General features: G+C 39.9%; 1 protein-coding gene across 2 annotated transcripts in view; it reads right to left on the reverse strand.

Annotated features, from left to right (window-relative positions):
* LOC122996888 (ryanodine receptor 2-like) overlaps positions 1-21,479 on the reverse strand; it is a 188,954-nt gene extending 167,475 nt beyond the window's left edge. Inside the window, exons 1-36 of one of the 2 annotated variants that reach the window (XR_006407100.1) lie at positions 21,308-21,479; positions 19,156-19,275; positions 18,666-18,770; positions 16,354-16,428; positions 16,148-16,226; positions 15,863-15,975; positions 15,355-15,478; positions 15,050-15,146; positions 14,890-14,964; positions 14,324-14,480; positions 13,964-14,128; positions 13,655-13,776; positions 12,501-12,684; positions 12,278-12,413; positions 11,995-12,090; positions 11,412-11,530; positions 10,940-11,073; positions 8,621-8,862; positions 7,365-7,557; positions 6,903-7,122; positions 6,658-6,762; positions 6,365-6,468; positions 6,029-6,112; positions 5,578-5,737; positions 5,251-5,398; positions 4,776-4,984; positions 3,924-4,098; positions 3,531-3,739; positions 3,172-3,358; positions 2,723-2,855; positions 2,334-2,448; positions 1,877-2,037; positions 1,464-1,623; positions 1,123-1,209; positions 600-826; positions 60-273 (exon numbers count right to left, since the gene is read on the reverse strand). Coding sequence is in view for 1 of the 2 variants with exons in the window: in XM_044372674.1 (XP_044228609.1) it covers positions 60-273; positions 600-826; positions 1,123-1,209; positions 1,464-1,623; positions 1,877-2,037; positions 2,334-2,448; positions 2,723-2,855; positions 3,172-3,358; positions 3,531-3,739; positions 3,924-4,098; positions 4,776-4,984; positions 5,251-5,398; positions 5,578-5,737; positions 6,029-6,112; positions 6,365-6,468; positions 6,658-6,762; positions 6,903-7,122; positions 7,365-7,557; positions 8,621-8,862; positions 10,940-11,073; positions 11,412-11,530; positions 11,995-12,090; positions 12,278-12,413; positions 12,501-12,684; positions 13,655-13,776; positions 13,964-14,128; positions 14,324-14,480; positions 14,890-14,964; positions 15,050-15,146; positions 15,355-15,478; positions 15,863-15,975; positions 16,148-16,226; positions 16,354-16,428; positions 18,666-18,770; positions 19,156-19,275; positions 21,308-21,355 (5,082 nt within the window). In the remaining variant the exon portion in view is untranslated. The remainder of the gene's footprint in view (positions 1-59; positions 274-599; positions 827-1,122; positions 1,210-1,463; positions 1,624-1,876; positions 2,038-2,333; positions 2,449-2,722; positions 2,856-3,171; positions 3,359-3,530; positions 3,740-3,923; positions 4,099-4,775; positions 4,985-5,250; positions 5,399-5,577; positions 5,738-6,028; positions 6,113-6,364; positions 6,469-6,657; positions 6,763-6,902; positions 7,123-7,364; positions 7,558-8,620; positions 8,863-10,939; positions 11,074-11,411; positions 11,531-11,994; positions 12,091-12,277; positions 12,414-12,500; positions 12,685-13,654; positions 13,777-13,963; positions 14,129-14,323; positions 14,481-14,889; positions 14,965-15,049; positions 15,147-15,354; positions 15,479-15,862; positions 15,976-16,147; positions 16,227-16,353; positions 16,429-18,665; positions 18,771-19,155; positions 19,276-21,307) is intronic. The other variant, XM_044372674.1, reaches the window with a different exon arrangement.
* Between the last annotated feature and the right edge of the window lie 931 nt (positions 21,480-22,410).

The raw sequence follows: 22,410 nt of genomic DNA on the forward strand, positions 1-22,410 counted from the left end.
AAAGACCAAAGGCAATGAATGTAACCATAAGAAAAACATGAACTCCAACAAGTAATCACCTGAATAAGCAACTGGTAATATGCAGAGCGGAGTGGGCCAGGAAGATGGGGATTCTGAATAGCATGAAGGACCTGGGACTGATCCACATGACTGCAGATGGCATGGCAAATTCTGGTGTTGCCAAGGGCGCATAAGGAGTAGTAGAGGAGGAGGGTGTGGTGGTGAAAGATCAAGAGTTCATCAAGTTCCGACAGCTCCAAAATGTCAACACACCTATGACGTCAACACATGTCATCAAAAAGTAAGGAGTTGGTTAATGTCAGAGTTGTTGCTTGTTCAAGACCAAATTAAAGCTCTAGTTGATAACCTGTCACAACAAAATTGAATAAAGGTCAGACTTCAAAACCAAAGTCTGCTGTTACATTTTTCATGATGCTATACAAGTACAAACAATGTGCGCTGCCTGGTGTTTGCAGATCACAGTGAAACAAGAAAAATGTGGGATGACAGAAACATTATGAACAAAACTTTCATCACTGCCTGTGCACCTAAATCTGAAATCCCAATTCTAGTAATGTATTTTTTTTCTGCTCTCTGACCTGTTTTCATCAGGGATCTGAAGGGTCATGACTTGAAGGGACTCCAAGCATTGGACCCTCCAGCCATGGTGCTCATCTGGCCGATCTACAGACACCTTTAATGTATCGCTTGGTACTCGTGTCCATGAAACCGGACTCAGATGCTGGACCTGAAATCTTGGGGGGCACTGAGGAGTGGCATTCCTTCTTTGGCTGCGAAGCAAACCAGCTGACAGCGGCATCACATTCTGGATCCAGAGGATAACAAATACAGGGACTTGCATTTAAAAGAGTAAAACAAGTTGAAATACTGAATCAAAAAAGACAGAAAAATTAGTACTCCACAGAACAGAAACTTCCCAACACTTAACGGTTCAATAATTTGCCAAACTGCAGACTAATCCAATCTGTCTACAACAATTTGTCCAAATTTCTTGAATGAGTAGTCTTTCTCATTAGTATGTTGACAAACACAACAGACGGCAGTGAAAGCACAAGCTTCTTCTGATGTCTTTAGCAGGATTAAAAATTAAAGGTTTTGTACCTTAATGCGTCCCAGCTCAAACTGAAACATGTTGCTGGTGGTGGGCTTGACAAAAACAGCAGGAAACAGCTTTGTACTGGCTTCCACCTGATTTGTGACGAAACAGTACTACATCAGTTTAATAATGCAATGAAACATGTTACTCATTACTCACTATGATTACTTTAAATATTTATTTTCCCAAGTGTGACTCAATTAGCTTTAATGTATATTAAATCTGGATTAGCACAATTTTATTATAATTGAGAGAAAGTAAATACTGAAAAGAAGTGAGAAGAATAATTACTCATTAGGATGAACAAATCTGGATTTTTTTTCCCAGTGTTTCCTGCGTGACCTACTTGGTAGAAGGTGACCATCTCCACTCCACTGGAGGTAAAGGTGAGTAGCCCGGTGGCTGTGTCGATTAAACAGCCAATTTCCAATCCTGAACTTCTCCGACTCTGAGCTAGACCTGTGGCCTCTCCAGCACACACCATGTAACAGTTACATCGCTTCACACTGTGCAAGAGGAAAGGAATATGATTATTTGGCATTTTGTTGCTAATTTGTAATGAAACTGAAAAGAAGCACCAGTAAATTTAAAGCACAAAGGAATCATTTTTCACAAGTTAAGTAATAAAGCAGATGCAATTTCATAACATAGTTTGGGATTATTGTGTAATAAAGATGGCAACATCAACGACATCTCTGACTGCAATTAGTATTTAAATTTACCCATACTAACAATTTAACTGCCTTGGTGTGCACTGACCTTTCCCGGACTTTGCCACTGTCATCTCCAAGGGTGACAGTCACAGTGTGGATATTGTCAGGGTCAAAAGTCATGTCATGCTGATGAAAATCAGAGGTCACCCAGCCCACCCACACATTGAACGGCTCCTGACCTGGAAGAACCCTCACTGAGTAGTAATACTGAAACAGAGAGGTCAGTTGGTGTCATTGTCATTTGCATTTTGCATGCAACGTTTTTACTGTGGCTAGTGATTACATCTACTACAGGGAGCTAAAGCACAACATATGAGCATAAGCCCTGCAGTATCATTTGTGTCCTATGCAGTAGAGTGGCCAAACATATTTTATCTTATCTGTCATTATTTACAGGTATTCATAAGTAATTTAGAAATAACAATACAAAAAATATATGGTTTTCTTATTAGCATTGATCTTGTTATGAAGAGATGAAATGATGAGGAAATTGAAAGTCTTACTCTGGAGCTCTGGATAAGATGATCATGGTTATCTTTGTCAACTACAACATCTTCTAGAAGCCGTGCAGATGAGTTGCTGCTGACAAGGTCTGGTTTAGTCCTCTTCAGCATGAACCTTACCGAACAGAAACACACATAAATGCATGTGTTTAAAATGCAAATGCATAAATTGCTATCTTTGTTTCTTTTTACAATCTTAATTTGGAGAAACTTCATTCATAACCATGCTTTTGTCATTTTAATCACCTGACAGACAGGAAGGAACATAAAAAACATAATGTTTCTAAATGAATGGTAAATTATTATCCTTACTAAAGTAACTGCCCACTCTTCCATATTCCAAATAACTGCATTTCATAACATATTTTTCCTATTTTGCAACAACCTACCGTTGTTTCAATCTTGATGTTTTGTCATGGTTGTGATCCTTATGGTTGAGCTCATCTCTTGAGCCAGCAAAGCTGCGAGCTGACTTCATCAGCACTTCAAAGTCAGAGTCCAACTCCTCCTGCTCTTTCCTTCCTAGAAGGACAACGGGAATTAATTACAGCAGGGCCCTGGGGAGCTTAAACAGAACAACTCATCAAGGTCATAATGGTAAAATATCAGTAATCTGGATAGTGGATAATCTGGATAACTGCACAGAACAGCTGCCCAGATCTCATACACTAATTATTTCACTCAATTTTCATCTAGTAATGGTTCTGTATTTTTAAAATGCTGCATCAGGGGTAATTTCATTTTCTGTCTAAGCTTGGCAAACCACACAAGTCCACTCTGTGGCTAACCTGAACATACAGTATTTCTTTGGATTGAAATGATATAACATCATCTGAACCTGGAGAGAAAGAGTTGGCGGCCACTGGAGGTACGCTCCTCGCAGGGCTGGTAAGGATGGCAGCACATTCAATGGACATGCTGAGACGGTAAAAGTCCATTTCACTGCCTCCACTGTGGTGTGCAAACAACCGCTGAGAGATCCTCAGGCTGGATAAAGAATCAGTTGAACTACCGACTCTAGTGACCTTGAAAAAGATTTGAACCAGACATCAAGGATCAGTGTCAATTAACCAGTGCTAAAAAACCCTGTGTCCCACAGAGCCTGTACCTACAGTATTTGCACCATACTACATGCTTGAAAAGACATATTAACCAAGCAACTATGCACAACAAAGCCTATAAACTGCATGAACTAACCTGTAAGTTGTGATTATCAGGTAGTATGGAGGTAAACTGAGGCTGTTTCCAACTCATCCATAGGGCTGGATCTCTGGTCATGTTGACAGCAAAAGGCTCATAGCCCTCCTGCAGGCCACACACTGTGAAGTACTGCAAAGAGCCCACTTCACGGCCCAAGTTCAACCTCCCCACCTGGTTCACCCCAACACTGACCACAGGCAACATGCCTGCAAAATGTAGGAAGATGGAAAAAAAGAGAAGATAAAGAACAAAATCAGACTTGTCTTGAACTTTTTCAAATATGGAATTGTACTGCCAAATTAAAATCAGTGTCTTGATTTATTATGTTTCAGTTTAATAGACAAGTAAGTCTTTGCAATGCACTGAATAAAGTCAAAAACTCTTCCAGACCGTCTCCGACATCAAAGTCCTTGGCAGCCAACTCTGATCCTCTGTCATTAAACAGCACTTCCCCATTGAGCGTGACCATCATGGTGCATTCAGTTATGTCCACCAAGCAACCAACCACATCGCCTTTCTGCCACGGACGTCCCAGGGGCTCACCGCCCTGATGGTACCACTGAGCCTGAAAGCAACAGGAAGAGACAGAAATCGAGCCTTTTCTCACATGAAAAGATTAGGGTTAAATAGTGGCAAGTATAATTATGATTTTTCGTGTAATAATCTGAAATAGTTTGGAAAAAGCCCAGCAAAAATTGGCACTGTTTGATCTCACCCATTGATTAATCAGGGTTACACATCTTAATTACAGCTTCGCTCTAATTGTGACAGCTGTGTTGTTGGTCAAGTACTGGCTTGAATTCAGATGATACTGCCTGAACGTGCAACTTGCATACGCAATGTGCTGCAGTAAGCTACAGTATTTCTTTGGATATTTTGCTGTTTAATTTCAATTCTTCTCATTTGACGGTTATTTCAAAGAGGAGCACAAGGCTGGCTCTCTGCCTCATCGTCTGCTCTCCAAAACATCCTCTGGCACCAATAATGATCACACAGCTAGAATACACCAGTTTGTAAACAGATTTTAACTTTTTATTAGATCCAGATATTGTAATTCTGTATGCTGTGAGAGTAAATCAAGAAATGTCTAAGAACTGTGGGGAAACAGAGCCCTATTTTTTCAGTATACTTGAGGAATGTTCAAGTAAGAAAAAAAATCCACACTGGGGCTTTAAAACTGTGATTTAAGCTCAAAATTGATATATTGGCCATATTAAGAACTGTAAAATTTTAATATCTCACCTCAAATCCATCAAAGACATATGCCTGGTCATCTGAGCCGAGTTCTTTATCTGGGGTACACCCTGGCCGGGCCCAGCCAACTCTCATATTCCCCGCTGTCACTATTTCAAATTCAAAGTACCACTTCCCCCGGGTCACAGCATATGATTTATCTGGTCTGAACACTCTGCACTTCTCAGCAGAGAAGAGACATGGGTTTGATAACGTGCCTGCAAAGCCAAGAAACAAAGAAAATGTTATCCACTAAAATAAAAACTTAATTCTCATTAAATAAAGTGTAGCTTTGCAATGTTATGTTGTAAATCTTTACTGTATTTTAAATGTTGTTAAATAGAGAAACTAATACACTGAATTTTATTTTTACTCGGAAACAGCAGTGTAACTTAATTCTACTTACATTCATTAGCTTAGGCTGGTTGCTACAATAATTAACAGTTAATGAACTGTGCTGAAACTCATAAGAGTAATAACGTACTCTGTTCCTGGTTAAGGAGCTCCAGGCTGTAACCGTAGGCAAGCAGGGTGCTCACAGTATCTCTGACACCCTCCCTGCCCACTCTCCTACTCTTTTCATCAAGAAGGCTATAAGGCACAAGGTACGGGCTCCGCTTGGCTTTCACATCCTAAAAATATAGAAGCAAAAAGAGAAAAAATGGGAAACAGTATCAATGTTTGAGTCACCAGAGCATGTTGCTGCTGTGTGTGTATCCATGTTGTCACTGAGAGACAATATACAGGGATTTTTTTTACTTCCACCTCAGCAGTGCCTGACCAATGTAGTCATACATCACAGAACATAAACCTGTTGGGCTCCATAGGTCCATCCCTGCTTGATACGCTCTCTGGCCCATACATTGTGACCATCCTCTGCCAACAAAGTAATCACTTCCTCATGTGCTGGGCTCAGAAAAACCTGGCTTAAGTCTACTGGGGCAGGCCTGTAACCACTAGGCTGCTCATACCTGAGAAAAGGGAATAAAAATTAGACTTGAGTGTGTCAAGATCACAACGGACATTCAAAAATTATTGTAAAATTAAGGGTTATAAAGTAGTTGCGCTTTTACAGTATTTATGAATATAAGATAGCCATCAGACATATTGCTGCTGTAGACAAACTCTAAAATTAGACATGTGGGGCTACAGCAACAATGTCCCGTGCTGAAAAATTGATCCCCCCAATTTTTTTTTCTATTCACAAGGACATCAAACAAAATGCAATCAAAGATAATCTTGAACATGTGATTAATACATACTTGGTGGAAAGTCTTGTGTATCTGACTCTCTCCTCTCTGTGGTCATCACTCAAAGCAATGTGGACACCAAGGGCAAGGAGTGTCCTCCAATGAAAAAATAAACAAACAGAAAAATTCACTATGATTAGAATAAATACCCTGAAAGTTACTACAGATTTCAACTTATTTTTTTCGTGTAAATTTGAATGGAGAGGACTGTTGACATGCATCTGTGTGTCATAATGTTTTTATTCCAAAATTGAAATCATATCAATAAATCCCACAAAACACATTAAAATGATGAAGCAAAAACATGATTTTTTTTATCTATTGTATGATACAGGTGATAGAGCTCACCTGAGGGTGTCCTGAGCAATCTGACGATTGTGGTTCCTGTCCTGCTCTGGCAGCTTGGAGAACTCCACCAGACAAGGATCATGCTTTATCCCCTCATCTTTCACCTGTTTGACAAAAACTAATATATTTCTCACTGCAAGCAAAACTGAAGCAAGCTGGGCCAGTAAAGGTACCAATGGTAGTAATTTCTTACATACTTAAGTATGTGAAAAGGTGTTCAAACTATTATTTGTCATTTAATTTATGCAATGTAATTAAATCATGTTTTAATGTTGTTGGTTCTCTTTTCTTACAGATCCATATGTCCATCCAAGATCAATCTTGTCCATTGCCCAGAGTTCATGGATATTCTCAGCCATTTTTTCTTGGATATCCTCAATTTGCGGGGGCAATACCACCTATGACAGTAATACATATTGTGAGCACAAAGGAAAAACTTCAAATTAGATATAAACATAACTGAATATCTACAAGAAATCTGGACTCTCTAAAAATAACATAATAAGTATGAAACATAAATGCCTGTGCTGATTTTTACCTTGTTGATGTCTACTGGCGTTGGAGTGAAGGTAACTGGAGTGACGGGTACTAAGGGGCCAATGAGCTCTTGTTTCCCATCTCTATGATCCATGATGTATCTATGACATGGCTCTACCTTCAGCTTGACTCTAGGAAGCAGAGCCTCAGAGCAGGGAGCAAAACCTGGCGGGGGCAGAAACCGAAACTCTCCATGCGTTCCCCCAAGCAGAAAACGAACCCTTGTTTCCAGAAACAGGACAAGAAAAGCATTTACTGTAATGTAGTGTGGCTTTAATAGAGACAGAAAAAAATGTTCAGGGATGATGTTTCAGTACACTTGAGAATAACCTACTGAAAAACAATAAAAAAAATCTTTAGATACAGCATTGAATACAGCATTTTAAGTCAACTTTGACTACTGAGAGAAACTAAAAGGCATCCATGTAGGACAGTTAAACACAAGCATATCTCCACTACTCACTTGACTCCAGCAGAGAGGCTGACCACAGGATAAAGAAGTCCATTAGCGCTGAAGTTCTCCAGCATGCCCTGCACAGGCAAACCGTTGACCCGAAATGAGATGCAGGGAGCACTGAGGTCAAGGCAGCAGCTGACAATGTCGTCATTTTTCAGCAGGTGAGGGAAGGGAGAGTTCACTCTGCGAGCCACGCAGCCTAAGATACATGAGACACAGCCTTTAAAGTCATCCATGTTCAGATTTTCCTTTTTGGTTTCTTCTCAACTCAAAATGAGACAGCATTTGTTAAGCATAGCAACACATCACTGAGACTGAAAGATTTGCTTTATTAAAAGAAAGCCCAAAGGCTGAAATAGAACAAAATGAATGTTTTTGTACCATTTCCATAAGATCTATGCATCTCTGTACCATTAATGAATATAACATACTGTAAAAGGTTGTAGCTTACATGCTTCTGGGCCCACTGCCAGACTATGATTGACAGGTGACTGTATTTCATTTTGGTAATTACAATATAACATGAAAGGATATTATCAAATACAGCCATTATTAAATCTGATTAATTCTCAATACGTAACGACTGTTTTGCATTCAGTGTTGTTACAGCAAATACTTCCCCACACTGTACGAGACTAAAATGCAATGTCCCTGTTAATTTTCAAGTCTTCCTGTTTTCTGAATTGATCTTAATGTGATTTAAACCAATCTTTGTCATAATAAAAAGTATTGCTGTTGCATCATTACTGCTGCTGCTGTTGCTCCTGATTTATTATCATCACTTCCAATCTATCCATGTGCAGCCTTAAAAGAACAAACAGTAATATGTTACTAGCTCTCTTTGTATAATTAAGTGTTGCTGAACAATGGCAGTCACAGCTGTAATTTCGATGGCGGCTGAGATGTCAATTTTTCTAAGCAGACAAATAATAAAGCATCCATTTTATTGAATTTCTTGGTCATTTTAATTAAGCATGGTAAATCTACCACAAATCAATTCCATGGCACTAAATCAAATGCACTGACCTTGTACCATTTTGTAACATCTCTAGATACTGATGCCCTGGAATATGTGGAGCAATATACTTGAGTGTACAGTTCTCTTGTAATTCGATTATGCATTCTCTCTACTTTAGTTTGTGGCAAGATTCAAGATCACAAGACTGAAATATAGTTGCACATCATAATTCAGTGTGCCAGTTCCTCTGTATTTCTTATACAACAAACTGAATCTTGTATCTCTGGTTTAATCTCATCCTCACCTGACCAGAGGTGAAGCCCATCAAAGCCATAGGAGCAAAGGTCATCTCCCACCCCGTTGCCCCCCCAGCCTTCACCTCCTGTAGGCCTGGGCTGGTAGCCCTCAGTGCAAGCCCAGCCGACACGCAGGTGGGTGGGTTCAGACGTAAGGAAGGGGTCTACATGATCCACAACCAGCTCATAGTACCATCTCCGATGTTGAGCTGAATCTTCCCCCATGGCCAGAAAGATGTTTGGCCTCATGCTTTGGTTGAGTGAGGTGCAGAGAGTGCGAGAAAGACAAAAAACAGAAGATAACGGTGCATTTCCTTGCTAAGATTAAGCTATATTTGGTCTGGTTATAATGTTTTGTAGTGTAACCTTCATTTCACACACATGAATATGTTAGTAAAGTAGGTTGAAAGAAATGTTACAAAACTGGACAGAAACATGATTAAGACTACTAATGACTTCTGTACACGATTTAAAAAGATTAATGAACGATAAAAAAATGAATCACTAAAAAAATGGACAATTAAATGCAGTTTTTGAAAATCTCCTGAAACAGCAATCTTCAGAAATAATACTCTTTTGGACGTATTTATCATCACCTGAGAAAATTTCAGGTGCTAAATTAAAAAAGGTGGGATGGGGGATGTACTGTATATGACTGGAGTGGGTTAAACTATACTGACTTTTCTTTGTTGCACCAAAGTGAATCATTTAACAAATTATCTAAATTTGTTTGAATTTAACTATACGGTCCTGTGGGGACCACAAAAATTTTGTTCTCTAAGCAGCCCACACAAAAGCATAACTCAGCTCCCATAGACACAGCTCATTGCACCGTTGTATAAATGTAAAAGTGAATGAATAAATAACAAACACAGAAACAGGCTCTCGAAGCGGTTCTGCTTTTGACCTCCTAATATCAATGCTGAAACAAAATTACCAGAGATAATTTGGGAGCTCTATGAGAGACAATGAGATGGAGAGGAATGTGAACGAGTAAATCACCAATACATCGCTGGAATTAAAATGAGGTGAGTGAAGACAAGAAGATGAAAAAGAAAAAGAAAATTGATTAGATAAAGGGAAGGAGGATGAAAGCAAATGTACCAACGAGGCATTTAGTTGATCAAGAAGTAAAAGTGATAGAATGAGAAATGGCTTGAGGAGGAAGAGAGAGCTGGGGAAAGCTGGGGAATTGGGCTGAGCAGGTGTAAAGAATGTGAAACAAAATAAGCTATAAAGCCTGAGGAGCAAAATTGGCTGCTGATAGAGAAAAGAATGATAAAGAAAGCAGCTGCTGAGGAAGAAAGGGCAGATGGAGTTAAAAAAAGAAACAAGTTCAAAGGAACAGGGAAACGGAGGCTGCCTACAAGATCAGACTGGCACAGAGGGCCAAAATATTGACAGACAGAGAAGGAAAACATGAAATATGATGAAACTGGCTAAAAAATGTCCAAAGACTAACTCTGTTGAGCCAAACCACCTCAGGCAGTGGGCAATTTTTCCAAAGTCTCATTGGAAGAGGCTGAACATCAGCATTATTGGTCTGATCTACTCAGACAAAAAGACATGGTAGAGCAAATGAAGAGACGACACTGAAGAAGACAAGTAATTCTTCAATTAACACAAGTCCAACCAAGAAAATATGAGCGCTGTACTACAGAGACATCCAAAGTATTTCTTGTGTCATGGATGCGGACATCATTACAGACAGAAAACTTCAAGGATACCAAGGCCCGCAGCAATGAGATCTCCACGGTTGACAAGTGGCGCTCAGCTAAACAAACTCATAAGAAAGCATAATCAGAGCCAGAAAAAGAAAGCCTTCATTCAATGCAAAGAGTAAATACAAGCGAGGACAGAGTATGGGAAGACACACTCCATGCAACACAATTTTAAATGTGCACTTTTGGTTACTGGCATGGTCACGGGTTGTCATTTGTCACTGATTGGTTGCCAAATTTGAATAATTATCTAAAACGAGCTTGTCTGAAGGCAGACGGCAGAAGAGAGAGTAGAGATATGAAGGCATGATAGTGGCGTGCTGCAGAAGGGACTCCTATATTGAGACTGCAATGGAGGATGAATGACAACCCAAGAATTTTGGTTTAGTTTCTGTCTGCATCTATTTGTTAAGCTAAATGTACTGAAACCAACGCCAAGCTCAGTGCACACTTTTTGTGCAGTGAATGCCACAAATAGAAAAAAATTAGTTCAGAGAAATGAAGAAAAGCACTGAACAAAAAAAAAGAATAGGAGAGAATGGAAGAGAGAAAGAGTCAGAGACAAAACAAAGCTGTCCCATTTAGAGAAAACATTCTAAATTGTACCTGGTGACCTGATTAACCAGACGTGTTTGGAGCAGCAAGTCTCTCTCTGGCAGCAGATTGTCACAGATGAGGTTCTGATTGGACCGCACCGCGACACCATGGCACACACACAGAGAACACAGCAACTCCAGCACCTGGAACAAAGCCTGTCAGCGCTTCATCCAACAATAGCTTCATAAACACAATGATATTATCCCACATTAGGGAAAAATCAAAAGCTACTGTTACTTTATAGCCGCAATACTTGTTTCTACAGTTTTGCATTAAATATTGACACTAACATATTTCAATAGATTTTGCACATACAATTAAAAGGTCTAAAAGGTCAATTATGGGATGACATATTTAACCGGGGTGATTTTTCTTTACATAAATTTAGATGAGTTACTCTTTATCAACCAGTGCAACAATAATTGGTCATTTTGTTTCCAGTATTTTTTCCACAAACACATAAAAACCCTGCAGACACTACCTTGTGGTTGCATCCGTGCTTGTCTAGAAAAGAGACGATAGAATGAATGTGTCCCTCTTTGATGACATTGAGTGCTTCAGGACTTTCCACTAGGACACAGTGCAGAACCTCCAAAACTCCTGTACATGACAGTTATTAATTACTCAATACCCTGTGTTTACTGTCTATATACCTATATTTTGCTATAATGATGAAATAAAATATAAGTAATCTCAGAAATTACATATACATATATATATATATATATATATATATATATATATACATATATATATATATATATATATATATATATATATACATATATATATATATATATATATATATATATATATATATACATATACACATATATATATATATATATACATATACACATATATATATATATACATATACACATATATATATATATATATATATATATATATATATATTTTTTTTTTTTTTTTTTTTTTAAAAAAAAACAGTGTATGAGTAGAACATTTCACCGCATAATCAATCATGTAAAACTACTTGAACAGCTGTATCAAACTAAATCTTTTTTTTGCAAATAATAAAAATGCCCATAAATCCAACTGACCAGAAGAAGCCTCCAGCCGGTCTAGCCTACCAATCAGCCAGTCTAGTGAACCTGAGAAATGTGCACAGTTTACACGGTTTCCCCGGATCAGAGCAGCTGAAGGGGAAAAAAGAAAGAAACCTTAGGAGAGTGTTTGTGTTTCACAATACTTAAGCACTAACGCAAATGCAACCCATTGAGTTGTTCAAAATGGTATAGTTCAAACTATACTTTTGGTAATTTATCTATCATATTTTAATCAAAGTGCATATGAATGGCCATCTATACTCAGAAGATGCCTTACCCAGTAGTTCATAGAAACGGTTGAGAATGGTCTCCCACTCCTCTCCTGTGTCACCCTGAGCAGCTTCAGCAAACTGCGACGCACTGCTGTATTGTTGTAGACGGTCAATACAGTCTAGGACCAAATCTATCACGCCCTGAGGAGACACGGGGGTATACTTTTGGAACACAGACAAATATATCACAATTAGGACCAAATTATTCATTCACACATATATATTTACCTCCTCTTGAAACATGTTCTGCCGATTCTTTAGCGCTGCCATGCTGTTCTGTTTAGCTTCATGGCCCAGCCCCTCTGGTGGTGGCTGGAAATAGTTTATTAGATCTTGCAGACTGCATGTCACTGTCTCCATTGGCAAAGTGACAGAGGGAAGGTTTCCTTGTTGACTAAAACCATCAAGTTTCCTAAAGAAAAGGTGGATTAAGAATGCAACAATACATCAAAGAGGAGATTAGTTTCTATTTTTGTGAACTTTTTTAAAAGGTATCTGATGTTTGTTCAAGGCCCCCAGCGTCGCTATGCACTTTCTATGTGCAGGTACCCAGATTCTGGAAATGAAAGTGGAGCCTGTGGAGCATACTTGAAAACTATTTTTGTTTAGTAAATTTCTACTGTCAGTCAGCCTGGTGAAGACAGTTTGGGCAGCCACTGTCTTTTCACCTCCTAATGAACTCTGCTGCTGATAAGACAGCTGGTTCTGAGGACGGTGAACCTGAATGTAGGTCAGAGTAGGCATGGACTGAACAGACATAACACTTCAATGTTAATCTATCTGTCACTTTTGATAAGGACAGAGGGTGTTGTATGTCGTATAGATTGTAAAGTCCTTTAAAGCAAATGTGTTGTTTAGGGCTACATGAATAAAATTAACCATGTAATTTTGTTTTTAAAGAGGGAAAGCAGAACATGTGAGTGAGTATCTGAGCCACACGTGATTCCATCTTCCAGGGTTTTCTCTCTGTGAAGTAGGGAAATTTATTATGCAACTCCAGTGGTATTTTGAAACGTTCCTCTTTTATTGCTATGGTATACCACAAGATTTTTTTCAGGTATTCCAGGTCAACCAAAGTCTGTGGTAATGTGACTGGGTATCATGTGTGTATGTGTGTGCAACATCTAAAGTACAATACTGGGACGTCTCAAACATAGCTATAGATAGAATTTGGATGTTCTGTGATACGTCAATCGAGTACTCCACATATACCACGCGGTCATGTACAAAGCTTGTGGTATAAACTCACTGTAAGCTGAATATTTAGTGCAACATTTAGCAACTGCAACTGGAAACAAAAACTTTCACTGTGTCAGTGTAACCAAATCTCTATCTGTGTGTTATTCAGAGTTGACCCAGGGTCTAGATGCGGCATCCAGTACCTGATAAAGCGAGTGAATAGGAGAATAGCAGTCCTGATGAGCCTGGCAGTGTGAGACTCTTCCCTCTGAGACCGAGACAGCGTCAGCCCATCGTCCATGTGACCCTCGCTGTGTAAAATGGCCTGGAAACACATAATGATTTCAAATAATTTCATCCTGAGTCTTTCAGTAAGTTAAAATGTGATTTAAAACATTTAAATTTTCAATATTTTCATGGGGTAATCAGAACAGTGCATAAACTGAGTCTTGTACTTTTGGTTAATCAAGAATGATTCTCTCCTAATAGTGCTTTTAAATTTATAGGTTTACCTTTCGCTGAGCTCCTCCCATGCGTGTAGATTTGGTATCAGTTGCTTGGTAGGTGAGCCACAGTCCAGAATCTACATGCTGAACATAACAAATGGAGTCTCCATACTTGATCTCAGGGGTCCCCATGCCATCCACATTAGTCTTTGTTCCAGTGTCAAGCTTCTCCTAAAGGCAAAAATCTGTTGTTAAATGCATCACAAATACATGTGTTTCTTTCATAATAAACTGATCTGATTATAAGCTGCCGAAATTTACTTATACATAGTAATGACTTAAAAAACTCCAGACTATGGAAACCCTCACATTACGAATTGATCACAACAGTCTTAAAAAAGTGGTGTATTTCTCCTGACTCCTGACCTTCGATGATCGGAAGCAGAAGGATGTTGTGTTGATGTCAGCCTTGTCCCGATCAACCAGATGTAGGCCTTTCTCCTCTGTAAGACCTAGATACCTCCCAGTGGTTACATGGCAGAGTCGGAAAGTCTGTCCCCAGCATGTATGCCTACCGCTCCACCTGAGAAACATCAAGGGCATTGTGTTTTTATTGGCCTTTCTGAACAATCTGCTACATTTAGTTGTTCCTTTTTATTGCTGAAATGGCAGGGGAGCAAGCAAGGGACATAAAACCCTAATTCTGGGCCGGTGATATTAAATAGCAACAGCAACTCTGCACAGTTGTGTGGACAAAAACAGCAGAAACAGAAATTCTGGGCCCTGTTCTAGCAGTGACCAGGAGCAGTGTGTGCACAGCATTTGATATTGACTCCTTCTGTGTTCTCGTGTGTGTGTGTGCATTTTTTCTTGTTTTTTATGTATTTATCTAATAATAAGTTTAAAACTTAATGCCATTCTATTATATTTGGCTAAATATTACTTGAAACTGCAAGTGAGCTGATCATCACCTGAAATCCATATATACTTACACAACACGCAGAATCTCCAGCCTCCAGAGAGAGCGGGCATGGCTGGAGACTGATCCAATCTCATAATGCATTATCCTAGGTTAAGAAAGAAGACATGACCAAAGAAGAAAAGGACATTTTCTCTAGCAGACATGAGAGGGGATTAGTCTTTTCAACTGACCTTTGCAGCTCCTCTCCCTGCTCTGTGGAGGGAATAGTCAGACATGCGTCACTATGGCTGTGGAGTAGCCTCAATGTGTCGCCCCCCTTCAGGAATCCTAGAAGTAGCACAACAGAGACCAGATGTGATCTCTATTAAAATAGGCCTTTCGCTTTTAATTGAAGGCACAGCTTTGTACAGTTTGCAAAAACAGAGGATCACTACATATCGCTGGAATGCCTCTTTGACCAACCGCATTGCTTGATCATCTCAATTATATAATTTTAAAGATGAATACATAAATTAATATAATTAAACAAACTTGCCTTGAGCAACTCCACCTCCAGAGCAGATGGGAGCAACACTCCAGAGAGTCTGCTGGAAGGCTGCATTAACAATGAGACTGTCACTCAAGCTCTTGTTGTCAAATACAGTGCCAGAGGACAGGTGCTGGGAAGAGACAAAATGATAATAGCAAAAATGGGCTCATCAACAAAAATCCAACTTCAGTTTTTTTTTTCTACAACAATAGCTTTTATCATAAACAATTATGCTAAACTCCTCATCAGAGGCTGAGAGACAAAGATTGCCAACTACCGAATGAACTAAAAGGAGATGAAACCAGTATCTTCTGATTCTGCACAGCTCAAGAGAAAGATGGAGAAGAAATGCAGTGGAAAAGAACACACATTCCATTTACCCACTTTCAATCTTAAATTAGTAGTATTTTTTTTTCTTTACATGCGTCAATGTGTTTGACATCTAATATGGTCTGAAATACCATATCATACACCTAATTCTTTGGTGTATGGTACCTATATTTTCTTGATTTACCAGATATCTCTCTGAGGACACATTGACCAGTATGAGGTCATCTCCAACACGCACTTTCTCACCCTCTGACCTCTGTCTGGATGCCGGGTGGACCGTCCACCAACATGTCTCACCTGAAACACACACAAAGAGAATATACAATAATAAAACAAATTTCATTATAACTATGGAAAAACAAGATAATATGATACAAATTGCAAATATCTTATAGAGATATAAGAGAAAGAAAGAGAAAGATATACTGCTATTACAATATTATGTTTAAAAAGGTCCTACACCAAATACCTGCTTTATCCTCTTGCAGACCAACATCAAAAGCCAGCTTGTCAGTTGAAGACTGAGATGAAGACAAGCAGCTGAGATACTGGGAATAAAGTGAACAATAGTAGAACAATAGTTCATGAACATATAAACAATTATTTCTAAAAAAGTTATAGAAACTTTGACAAAAGTAAGACTGCAATCTTCTGCATTATTCCATGAGGACTCACCATCCCACTGTATGAGTGTAGGAACAAAACTGACTGGCCATATAGAAGCGTGCGATGGCTACCTCCGGCTCCCACCTGTAAAGACCAATCACACAGGACACGATGACTCATACAATGAGTATGAGAAAACACATTTACAGAAACGTAAAAAGTGAATAAAGTCCAAAAGAAATTAACAAAAACTGAGATAAATACAGCAAATTGAAAAAACACAAACAATTGTCAATTTAAATAATGGCAATAGAAATTGAGAAGAACAGAGAAAATGATGATGATGATTTGTCGGTGTTATAAAACTGTGCTAACTTTGTGGCTCCGGATGAATAAATACAGTCCAAATCCCTCTAAAAAAGTATCAAATTAAATCCTAGTCTCTATTGCAGCAAAGAGTGCACTGAATAGTACAGTCAAGTCCAACTGAAATCACATTTAGTCAACCCTTTTTGCAATCAAAGGTAACAGTGTTCTTCTTTTTTTCTTTTTTTATTGCTAATAGTTCTTATTATTAAAAGGAAAATAAAAAAAAGTCTTAGGGAAAAAGGGACAAACTAAACAAACTCGCACTGTAGCACAGCGTTATGTAAGCAGCGGTACTGAAGATTAAGGACCTCAGCAGTACCTAAACAGAGTGAAGTGACATACGTTTGCATGCTGTTTAATGTTCTGCAGCTGAGCAGCTGATAAGCTATCAAGCCTGCAAACTGACAGCAGTGCACTTTTCCCAGTGAACATTGATTCAGTGGCTCGTTCAACAACAATTCATTCTATGTCGTACGTACTCCGCTCTCTAACAGGCTTCACTATTGGTTTACCTCTATGAGGCTCTGCTTCGGCACCGGAGAAAAACATCTTTGCACTCACCACTCAATCTTGGGGTAGCACCCGCACAGCACCATCCCCCCATAAATCCCCAGCAGTATCATTGCTCATCTCCCTTTTTCATTCAGCCACCTTTGAGAACTGATCATCACCAGCAAACTTCATTAACCATCTGGTGTCGCAGAAGAATTCACCTTCATTCGTCATGTCTGCTAGGAACCCCTGCATCTTCTGTGCCTCACCTCTGCCGCCAGCAGACTCTCACAAGTCCTGTTTTCTCTACCTGGGTTGGCAGCATCAGGCTGAGCCTGACTTCTGCGCTGCCTGCCTCGCGCCCCCCTGGGAGGAGCAAGAGCTCTGCGGTTCCCCACTTGGAGACACAGACAGGCCTCTTCTCCCTGTATTTCTTGGTGCCCAAGAAATCAGAGGGCATGAGACCCATACTGGACCTGCACATCCTGGATGGCCACATTGCGCAGGGACCCAGCTCAGGACAGACAGCTTTTCTGGCGCATCTGGCCAGGCGACTGGATGACATCCATAGACCTGACCAATGCGTACTTCTATGTCCCTATTCTGGCACGCCACAGGAAGTACATGCGCTTTGCAGTGGGAGGACAAAGCAACCAATACTGCTGCCTCCCATTCAGATACTCTCTGGCCCCACGCATGTTCTCCAAATGTGTGGAGACGGCACTGGCTGGAGAATCTTGACCTACATAGACTGGTTGATTCTCACCGCGTCCAGGCAGGAGGTGGAAGCCCACACAGTGCTGGTCATCCTGCATATCATGCAGCTGGGCTTTTGCTGGGCCATCAACCCCAGCATGAGGTCAAGCTCCCACCAACATATCAACCTGCCGGAGCTCACAGCAGTGCAGAGGGTGCTGCTCCACTTTGCCTCACAGCTGAGTGGGAAGCACGTCATGGTGAGGTCAGACAATACCACAGCGGTGGCTTACCTCAACAGACAGGGGAGTGTCAGATCCCCAGCTCTGCACAAAATGGCGGTAACGATCATGACCTTGGCAGATCACCATTTCCGCCCCCTGAAGGCCCACCATGTTCCAGGATCCCTCAACACAGGGGCAGACAGAATGTCCAGAGGGGGTCCACTTGAGGATGAGTGGAGCCTCTCCCCAAACATAGTCACACAGATGTGGCAACGATTCAGCTGACCAGTGGCCGACCTGTCCATGAGCAAGGAGAATGACAAGTGTCCTCTCTGGGGGCAACTGACACCCCCCTTTGGGGGTGGACGTGTTGGCCCACCCGGTGTGGCCTCCTGGCCTGTTGTACGCCTACCCGCCCTTGCAGCTGATGATGCAGCTGCTCCACAGGGTCCGGACACAGCATCTATCCGTGGTAGTTAGATAAGAAGGAGACTATAGCAGGAAAGCTAATGTGGGTTGTTGTTCAGTCTGTGGCTCTTGTGTAGGAGGCTGCTGTCCAGCACAGTGTGACCGAGTGCTTAGATAAGAGAAGAGACTCACCTCTGCTGCCAGGTTTTTGCTCAGGGCCAGCATCTCCTGCAGGGCTCGGACAGAGAGACACTGGGCCAGGACAAAGCCACATACAGACAAATCTGGTGGGACATTCTGTTAGAAACAGAAAGACATTAAAAGAAGTGTCATTGAGATAGCTTCACATCTGTCTACTTCCCCCAATAGGCCAATAGTGAAGCTAGCACTGACAAGGACCAGAGAGAATTGGAAACTAGGTAGTCCAAATTGGGGGAAAAAGTGGGGAAATCATAAACTATAAATAGACAATAAATTAGTCGTAAACATACTAAACCTGAAACCTGATAAGTTATTTGGAAGTGAATCAGCAGTAGAAAACTATGTATAAAACTTTTAGATACCTTTGAATAACATATTGTCATGATTATTGGACATTCATTAAAACTTAACGTAGAAGGACAGGTAGAGAGAAGTCCTGTGTAACAAATTTGTGTACAACATTTCAAGTGGAGCTCTTTACCTTGCAGTTAGAGGTGGGCTCAAGCCTGCAAAGTCTGCTGCCAAATCCCTCAGCAGCAAGACAGAGTTTCACATGTTCCTCCTGGGAGGTGAAGGTACTCTGCAAAACGACCTCATCACCCTGAGAAAACACACACACACACACACACACACACACACACACACACACACACACACACAAATGATAGCAGTAAGTGTTACAGATTCCTATAAATCATATAAATAGAGCCCATTCACAGTATGAGTGCACATTAAGATTCAACTGAGATGTCTGTGAAGGCCAAAAGTGATATGGGTCATTTCTTCACCGTCACCTTCTTCTTCACCTTCTTCAAGCCAAAAAAATGCAAGTACTTAGTGCTCCTTCTGAAATGTGCTCTTGTCAAATTTGAAAATCGCTCTGAAACCACATTTAGGCTGAGGGACTCTACAACTCTCTGTTAAATCTCATATTAACGGGGCATGGTGATCACGACCCAACATATCCATTCAGCGCTAAGGGAAATAGTGGCATAAATTTGGTGTTCAGGAATCCTGTAAACCAAACCATGAATATCTAAGAATTAACTGACAGAAACACTGAAAATATAGAGTATCTACAGAAAGAAGATAACATTTCACTGCAGGTTTTTACACATTATTTTTATTTAAGTGTATATCAGATAAACATGATCTAGCCGTACTGTAAATACATGTACAGTTTTATCTTATCTTCATTTAAATGCCAAATGGAAAACATCAAGGGAATTAGGCCTCAACGTCTATTTAAGGAACTTAAAGAGAGACAACAGACGACTGGTCTCCACTGTCCAACCAAGACTACCAACACCTCTCTGTACCCACTCTCTGCATACCTCCATATTGGGAAGATACTGCACTGTCTGGCCCCTGATTCACCCTTCCTTCCACTCTTCCTATCAGCAGTACTCTGCAATCAGTCAAACACACTGCCCAGCGCTGAGGTACTATGGGACACTGAGATGGCTAGAGGACTCAGCTCTTTTTTGAGGCACCGTACATTTGGCAAACGCCACAACACTTAATTAAAATGTTGAGAGCCCTGGCAAGTGGAGATGCATGTACAGGCTTTAAAAAATCTCAGTTTGGATTTTTATTTGTACATTTACTGTAGTAATTTATGGGAGGGATATCTGCAGTGTAATTTCATGTAGTATAGTGGATCGATCTTGCCAAATGTTTGGTCCAAATTTATGTTGTGTGTTGTATGTTTTTATATGTTGTAGCACTTTGAGATTCACTACGAATGAAAAGTGTGGTATAAGTTAAATGTATTATCAATTATTATTAAATGACTTTGGGTTCAGAAACCATCTCCATCACTGCCTTTGTGAGCACGTGTGTGGGTCTCATATCCACGCCAAACACTCTCCCTGTGACATGCCCTTATCAGACAGCAAAGATAACAAGCTGTGAGAGGACAACTTACAACTGGGGAATAATGATAGCATCTTGCAGTGCAGATGAAAAAAGCCATTTGTGGTCTTCCTTTACTGTGCCTGACGCTGACTAAAAAAAACAAGAGTGACGAAGATAGAAAAACTGCTGCTGAGCATTGTGCACTAAAAGCAAAAGCAATTAGATGTTATTGTTATTTACTTTATAACTGTTGTGTTACTTTCACATATGAATAAAACATCATAAACATAAAAGAAGAAGGAGGAATGCATAACTTTTATCAGCCTTGGGTATGCATCAAAAGGTCACAATTCATTTTCATAGACCCTGATATGAAAGTAGCTATTTTTAATCTGAAGTAACTTCAATAAGAAAAAGTAGGCAATATTAAAAACGAGGAAATGTCCTAGAGCTACTCAGGTTAGGGTTACTCAGGTTAGGGTTATTTCAAAATAGTAAGAGCTTGCAGAAAGTCTGTTGAGATGCAAGAAACAAGGAGCCAGTAACTTTTTCTCTCCTAAAAGTTAAGTAACTTAGGTTAAGTGTTAGCTTAAAAAGTTACGTTTTAAATGTGAATTGAGCAGTTAAAAACAAACTCACTGTCTCTCTTCCTAAGAGTTAGTTGAGTTAATAGTTGTAATAGTTGACACCTCTGCAACTTTGCTGGCCGGAGGTTAACTGCAAATGGTGACCTAATGTTTGCAGTTACAATTTAGTTTGGTAAATGGCTGACTCACCGTTCGTAGAAACTGGAATTCATCTTCACCCTCGCCAGTGTCTGACATTATTTCATCCAAATTAGCTTCATGAGGCAGGCTGGAGCACTGTTAGTGGTACAGTAGGAGGCAGAGTAGAAGTGAAGCAGAGGCAGCGACAACAAGGTGTACAGCCGTAAATGAGTGGGTGGAGTCTGCTGTTAACGTCCCAGCATCGCGTGACTGCTTTTGGTTGCGACGGTTATTTTGGCGGGAATTGTGTAAATCAAGTGAGGGAAAAATTAGAGATGCTAGCAATTATCCACTCCATAACATAGAAGCTCACAGTATACTTTAGCGCAAGGGGCATTTAGCTTTACCTGTAAATACCACTCTCATGCTCCAAGAGTGTTTTTTTTATTTATTGAAAGAGCTGAAAAAGTCAGACAATATGTGCATATTGTGATGAATATTCAACTTTGGAGGTTTTTTTAAGTCCTTTCTTGTAACTGGAAGGGTAAGTTTCTTAATATCAGCTAACATTCAGCATTTTACAGAATAACAGTTATGCTAACTTAGCTACAACAAGTTGTTGTCTTCTAGTGATGTTACCTTGTAAATGCTGATTTATGGTGGGTTGCTCTACACTTTTGATTAGTGCAACATTTTCAATTTATGCTTCAGCAAGCTAGCTAAACTAATTACACTAATTAAACAAGGACGTTACAAGTTACAGACCAAAATATCAATAAAGTTCAGTGAAAACTACTATCTCCATGGCAACATTAGTAACACTATCCAATAACAAAAATGAAAGGAAAGTGTTGAACAACACTTTTTTCTGTTGAAAATACCTCATTTCTGTCAAGCGACACTTATCAATTATGTGGAGGACCTACTATAAATCAGTCTTAAGAGGTATCACACTTTAAAAAAAAGCAACAGTTAGATAATTACTGTCTGGTAATTATAAAAAGAAATGTTTTCATTTTCAGTCCTCAGCACACTCCACAACGACCCTTTTCACAGGAGATTTTGACTTGTCAAAGCAGGAAATGCACAGGTGGAATTAATTGCATTAATGATGGCTGGATTACATTTAGCTGAGTGAATGCCAGGTCGTTGGCATTTGCATGCTCACTCAT

Source organism: Thunnus albacares, chromosome 14 (assembly GCF_914725855.1).
Source record: "Thunnus albacares chromosome 14, fThuAlb1.1, whole genome shotgun sequence".
Classification (NCBI taxonomy): domain Eukaryota; kingdom Metazoa; phylum Chordata; class Actinopteri; order Scombriformes; family Scombridae; genus Thunnus; species Thunnus albacares.